This window comes from Bubalus kerabau, chromosome 4 (genome assembly GCF_029407905.1).
Source record: "Bubalus kerabau isolate K-KA32 ecotype Philippines breed swamp buffalo chromosome 4, PCC_UOA_SB_1v2, whole genome shotgun sequence".
Lineage (NCBI taxonomy): Eukaryota > Metazoa > Chordata > Mammalia > Artiodactyla > Bovidae > Bubalus > Bubalus kerabau.
The window spans coordinates 40,248,260-40,255,357 of record NC_073627.1 but is presented as its reverse complement, the minus strand read 5'-3'; the positions used below and the strand labels follow the sequence as shown (position 1 = coordinate 40,255,357).

Below are 7,098 nucleotides of genomic sequence, written 5' to 3'. Positions count from 1 at the left end.
TCCAGCCCTGTGTGAATCCAGAGCCCAACAGAAAGAAAGACTCCTGTTCTAGCAGCGACTCAGCCAATGAAAAGCAATGAATTCTTTGTTTGCTACAGCCCTCCCAACTTCCTTTAGCCCGCATGATATTATTCTCCTTCCCCTGCCTTAGGGGGACTTGCACTTGGCTCTCCATGGTTGCAGACTCTGAACTTCAACCTGCAACTGAAAGCCTATATATATATATATATTATATATATGTATGTGTGTGTGTGTGTGTATATATATATATATATATATATATATATATATATACATGCTTTCCAGGTGGTGCTAGTGGTAAAGAACCTGCTTGCCAATGCAGGAGACATGAGGCGCAAGTTCGATCCCTGGGAAGATCCCCTGGAGGAGGACAGGGAAACCCACTCCAGTATTCTTGCCTGGAGAATCCCAGGGACAAAGGATCCTGGTGGGCTACAGTCCATAGGGTCACAAACAGTCAGATATGACTGAAGTGATTTAGCATGCATGCACACACATATCATATATATGCCCCAGAAAAATGTGTCCAGCTGGTCTGTCTTGGATCATAAGCCAGGGGAGAACCTAACTGTGAGAGACTCTTCAAAGCTATCCACATGGAAGAAAGAAAAACGACACTACAGGAAACAGGGCAGGTAATTAAGAGAGAATGAGTGCTATTAGAAAAATAAATATCTATTATAGCCTTTTCCTTATCTTTTAACTCATCATTTCTAATTTTTTTTCTCTTCATTTTTCTGTAGCCCTTTCTGTAAATCCTCTAGACCTTTCTACTCAAAGTGTGGTCAGCTACCTGGCAGCATCTCTGTTATGTGAAAGTTTGTTGGAAATTCAGAACCACAGGCCTTCCTCAAACCTTCTACATCAAAATCTGCATTTAAACAAGATATCCACATAATACATATGCACAGTGTGGAAGGAAAATCAGAATGGAGTTATATAGCTAAGAGAGCTCTCTCAAATGGAGCCAGGAGGCCATTGAAGAAGTGTGATGATGAATATCACAACCCAGATGGAGTTTGAACTTTGACCATTTACAGTAAGTCCCCTACGTGCATACCTTCACGCTTTGAACTTTCAAAGATGCGAACGTGTGTTCCATTCCATCGGGCGGGAGTGAAACTGCATCTTGCCTTCCGTCTCCCGTTGCTGACGATCCTTCAGCTTTACCATCTCCCACCTCCTCTCCCTCCTCCAACCAGTAACTCTTCCTGCCTGTTGACTCGATTCCAGCCCCTGAAGCCAGCTGTTGTACCGTACTACCTTACTTTTCATTGTATTGTAAGATTAAAAAGGTTTTCTTTATTTTTTGTGTTTTTTTATGTATCGTGAGAAAAGTATTTTAAACTTATTACAGTACAGTCTATATAGCCTATTGTGTTAGTTGGGTCCCTAGGCTGACTTTGTTGGACTTACAAACACACTCTCAGAATGGATCTCAGACATACTCTTTTGTCTTACTGCAGACAACCAGAAGATTTGCCCAATATTTCAGAAACTCAAAGTGCTTATTGGACCTGTGCCCTAAATAACTCCTAACAAACTCTCTCTCTTACAGACAAATACTTTCTTGCATCAGTGCGTGCTTAGTCACTTCAGTTGTGTCCACCTCTTTTTGACCCCTTGGACTGTAGCCCGCCAGGCTCCTCTGTCCATGGGATTCTCCAGGCAAGAATACTGGAGCGGTTTGCCATTTCCTTCTCCAAGGGATCTTCCCTACCCAGAGATCGAACTTGGGTGTCCCGCATTGTGGGAAGACTTTTTATTGACTGAACTACATCCAAGTGAATCCTAATTCTTGCCAGACAACTTTAACAACATTGTGGCTTTTGCCTAATTCCCCTGCCCCTTTCTCTTCCCTGAAACACTCATTTTACCCAAATCTGTGTCTCCAGAATTGCAGCTCCTAAGACCTCAAATAAACTCTTTCTTATTTGCAGCCTTCTCTATTTCTTGGTCAACAACGGTTAAGTTGGTAAAGTTAAAAATGGTAAAGTTCTTGAAGTTGGTTCTAGAGTCTTAATTCAGTTTTCTGCAGTGATAACCCTAATTCTTTACTTTAAAAAATGAGGAGGATGGGACTTCCATGGTGGTCCAGTGGTTAAAAATCTGTTTTCCAATGCAGGAGACATGGGTTAAATCCCTGGTTGGGGAACTAAGATCCCACATGCCATGGCACAACTAAGCCCATGCTCAACTAGAGAGCCTACCCGCCGTAAATACTGAGCCCACATGCTCTAGAGTTGATGCTCTGCAAAAAGAGAAGCCATAAGCTGCCACAAAACAAAGCCCACACACTGCAATGAAGATCCAGCATGGCCCCCCAAATTTTTTTTGAGGAGATGATTTTCCCAAGAACTTTTCTGCTGAACCCCTTTGCAAGCTTTTCTTGGTTTAATAAGATCTTTCAGGATCACTGAGAACATGCCTTAGAGCTTTTAAGCATTGTCCTGTGTCCTCCATTAAGTCTGCCCCAATGAGAACCATGTATTCAGAATATTCAGCTTGGCTCTCCCTCCTAGCCATCTACTAATCTTCCTTTGTTGATCCTTGCCTGCAGGAGTCCAGATTTAGAGCACTGGGAACAAATATGAATTCCTTAAGCTTCTATGCTGGTCCAGCTTCATAGAGTCCTGGGTGGAGTGGGGTGGTGGTAAGATGTCAGCTAATGGGCTGACAGTGCCTCCAAAGAGCAATGTGGGAAAGCCCTCTGTGTTCTCTGGGTTATCATCAGGTCCAAACCTCAACTCTGGGCTTCCCAGGTGGTGCTAGTGATGAAGAACCTGTCTGCCGATGCAGGAGACCAAAGAGATGAGGGTTCAATCACTGGATCAGTAAGATCCCCTGGAGAAGGGCATAGCAACCCATTCTAGTATTCTTGCCTGGAGAATCCCATGAACAGAGGAGCCTGGTGGGCTACAGTCCATAGCATCACAAAGAGTCAGACACTACAGAAGCGACTCAGCACACACAGCACAAACTTAAACTGTGTCTGTGGGCTTTGCATAACCCTGGCAGAGGGGAGCATGGCTCTGGGGAAAGTATGAGAATGGGAGGACCTGCTTTATGATATTGTCTCTCTCTCTCTCTTTCTTTGTCTTTCAAGCTGTTATTTAAGGGCACTGATCCACAATGGATTTTGGATCTTGTTGAACGCAGCCATGACCATAGACTGCACATTTTCATCAAAAGCAGTGATCTTCTCCTCCAGTATATATGTTCCAACTTCATCATCTTCAACTACACACTGTATTTGAAGTTTTTTAATTTCATACCCCACTGGAACTAGTTTAGAAGAGGCCCAGACTAAGCCTTCTGCTTGAATGCTTCTGGCGCACTTCTCCAGTTTTGCCATACTTGTCTCATCATCCCAAGGGTTCATGTCTAGTAAGACAGATGACTTGGCAACAAGTGATGGTTGTTTGGCTTTCTTTGACTCATACTGTGCAAGGGGTTCTTCTCTTAGCCTCTTGGCTTCTTCACTTTCTTCCTCCTCATCAGATCCAAAGGGATCAATGTCCTCAACATCTTCATTATCTGTAGCTCCACTTTCTGTGGTGCCTTGCACTTTAGCAGGGCCATACTTGCCCAAAGCTTTCTTCACCCCTGGAAGACTGGTCTTTTTGTAAGATTGGATGTGATTATACCTTGGGCTTCCCTGGTGGCTCAGACAATAAAGAGTCCACCTGCCAATGCAGGAGACCCAGGTTCAGTCCCTGGATAGGGAAGATCCCTTGGAGAAGGGAATGGCAACCCACTTCAGTATTCCTGCCTGGAGAATTCTATGGACAGAGGAGCCTGGTGGGCTTCAGTCCATGGGGTCGCAACTGAGTGACTTTCACTTCATATACCAACATATGGCATGACACAAGTCAGGAGGTGGTGGGCCCAAGACAGCTTCAAATTCTGCCATGTTTGCTTGTGATGACATAGACCCCCAGATGTAGCTCGTGTCTTCCAAGGAGTCATTCAGCACCCAGAGGTGGGCAGGGCTCTTCAGGTTTTCAAAACCCATGATGACAACTGACAGAGAACTGGGGGGCAGCGGAGGAAAAGGGAAGCACAGGCAGTTGCCGCCGAGCACTAAGAGGGATAAAAAGGAGTGACAGCATCTCTCTTTGACACTTCACATGCATTTACACCCACCTTCCATCTCTTTTGTGACCCTCTTTTGTAAACCCTACGAGATAGAGTTATTCTTTCAGAGCCTCTTGATATTCCCTGTCCCATGATTTTAAAACTTTGATCTTGAATGTTCCCAAGATATCATAGAGGCAGGAATTTCTGGGTCTAGTACAAGTCTCTTGTGGGTGAATCCATTTTGCGGATGGATATCACTGAGTTCTGCCAACCAGGTTTAAATTTCCATTAGTGAATTTTGTCACACTAACTGTAAATCTTTTATTGGTTCTACTGGTATCAACCACTCGATAATAGGAACACACACTGTGTTCCAAAGTTTCTGCCCTCATCTCATTAAATGTCCATGTGAGTGAAAGTTGCTCAGTCATGTCCAACTCTTTGCAACCCCATGGAATATACAGTGCATAGAATTCTCCAGTCCAGAATACTGGAGTGGGTAGCCTTTCCATTCTCCAAAGGATCTTCCCAACTCAGGGATTGAACCCAGGTCTCCCACATTCCAGCCAGATTCCTTACCAGCTGAGCCACAAGGGAAGCCGAAGAATACTGGAGTGGGTAGCCTATCCCCTCTCCAGCGGATCTTCCCAACCCAGGAATCAAACCAGGGTCTCCTGCATTGCAGGTGGATTCTTTACCAGATGAGCTACCAGGGAAGCCCAAATGTCCACAGATTATCTTACTTGGCAGAAAGTGAAGAGGAACTAAAGACCCTCATGATGAAAGTGAAAGAGGAGAGTGAAAAAGTTGGCTTAAAGCTCAACATTCAGAAAACGAAGATCATGGCATCTGGTCCCATCACTTCATGGCAAATAGATGGGGAAACAGTGGAAACAGTGTCAGACTTTATTTTTTGGGTCTCCAAAATCACTGCAGATGGTGACTGCAGCCATGAAATTAAAAGACGTTTACTCCTTGGAAGGAAAGTTATGACCAACCTAGATAGCATATTCAAAAGCAGAGACATTACTTTGCCAATGAAGGTCCATCTAGTCAAGGCTATGGTTTTTCCAGTGGTCAAGTATGGATGCGAGAGTTGGACTGTGAAGAAGGCTGAGTGCCGAAGAATTGATGCTTTTGAACTGTGGTGTTGGAGAAGACTCTTGAGAGTCCCTTGGACTGCAAGGAGATCCAACCAGTCCATTCTAAAGGAGATCAGTCCTGGGTGTTCTTTGGAAGGGATGATGCTAAAGCTGAAAGTCCAGTACTTTGGCCACCTCATGCGAAGAGTTGACTCATTGGAAAAGACTGTGATGCTGGGAGGGATTGGGGGCAGGAGGAGAAGGGGACGACAGAGGATGAGATGGCTGGATGGCATCACTGACTCAATGGACGTGAGTTTGAATGAACTCTGGGAGTTGGTGATGGACAGGGAGGCCTGGCATGCTGTAATTCATGGGATCGCAAAGAGTCGGACATGACTGAGTGACTGAACTGAACTGACTGATATATAATAATTAAATATATAACAATATATTATTATATAATAATATATAATATATAAATTATATTATATATTATATAATATTCTATTATAATTATATAATATATAATTATATATTATATTATAATTGTATAATACATTATATAATATAATATTATATATTATATAATAAATTATATTATATAATTATATATTATATAATAAATTATATTATATAATTATATATTAATTATATATAATATAATATTTATGTAATATAATATTATATATATTATAATAACATAAGAATTTTAAATGTCCATAGATTATTTTAATTCTTTAGGTAAAAGCCATTGCAGGAAATAAGGGCTATTATTTTTAGAGGAAATTGTTCCATCTGAAGCTGTAGGTTCAGTGTGTCTGTGGGAGGAAAGAGTTCAGGAACCTCCTTCATCACCACCTTCAACTGGAACCAGCTATTATTTTTAAAATACACCACATTAACAAATTGAAAAATAGAAGCCATATGATTACCTCAATAGATGCAGAGAAAGCCTTTGACAAAATTCAACATCCATTTATGATAAAAACTCTCCAGAAAGCAGGAATAGAAGGAACATATCTTAACATAATAAAAGCTATATATGACAAACCCACAGCAAACATTATCCTCAATGGTGAAAAATTGAAAGCATTTCCCCTAAAGTCAGGAACAAGACAAGGGTGCCCATTTTCACCACTACTATTCAACATAGTTTTGGAAGTTTTGGCCACAGCAATCAGAGCAGAAAAAGAAATAAAAGGAATCCAAATTGGAAAAGAAGTAGAACTCTCACTGTTTGCAGATGACATGATCCTCTACATAGAAAACCCTAAAGACTCCACCAGAAAATTACTAGAGCTAATTAATGAATATAGTAAAGTTGCAGGATATAAAATCAACACAAAGAAATCCCTTGCATTCCTATACACTAATAATGAGAAAATAGAGAAATTATGAAATTAAAAGACGCTTACTCCTTGGAAGGAAAGTTATGACCAACCTAGATAGCATATTCAAAAGCAGAGACATTACTTTGCCAATGAAGGTCCGTCTAGTCAAGGCTATGGTTTTTCCTGTGGTCATGTATGGATGTGAGAGTTGGACTGTGAAGAAGGCTGAGCGCCGAAGAATTGATGCTTTTGAACTGTGGTGTTGGAGAAGACTCTTGAGAGTCCCTTGGACTGCAAGGAGATCCAACCAGTCCATTGTGAAGGAGATCAGCCCTGGGATTTCTTTGGAAGGAATGATGCTAAAGCTGAAACTCCAGTACTTTGGCCACCTCATGTGAAGAGTTGACTCCTTGGAAAAGACTCTGATGCTGGGAGGGATTGTGGGCAGGAGGAGAAGGGGAAGACAGAGGATGAGATGGCTGGATGGCATCACTGACTTGATGGATGTGAGTCTGAGTGAACTCCGGGAGTTGGTGATAGACAGGGAGGCCTGGTGTGCTGTGATTCATGGGGTCGCAAAG

The 7,098-nt window shown here is 42.2% G+C and overlaps 1 protein-coding gene across 1 annotated transcript; it reads right to left on the bottom strand.

The window, feature by feature from the left end:
• Positions 1-3,130: 3,130 nt before the first annotated feature.
• LOC129650852 (elongation factor 1-beta-like) lies at positions 3,131-4,036 on the bottom strand. Its single transcript, XM_055579652.1, has 2 exons — positions 3,873-4,036; positions 3,131-3,668 (listed from the first exon to the last, which is right to left on the bottom strand). Exons 1-2 carry the CDS (start codon positions 4,034-4,036, stop codon positions 3,131-3,133), a joined length of 702 nt encoding a protein of 233 aa, XP_055435627.1.
• Between the last annotated feature and the right edge of the window lie 3,062 nt (positions 4,037-7,098).

Coding starts and splice junctions, on each gene's coding strand:
- LOC129650852 (XM_055579652.1), bottom strand. CDS start 4,036: ATGGGTTTTGAAAACCTGAAGAGCCCTGCCCACCTCTGGGTGCTGAAT. Junction 3,669..3,872: donor TTGTGTCATGCCATATGTTG/GTATATGAAGTG, acceptor GGGAAGCCCAAG/GTATAATCACATCCAATCTT.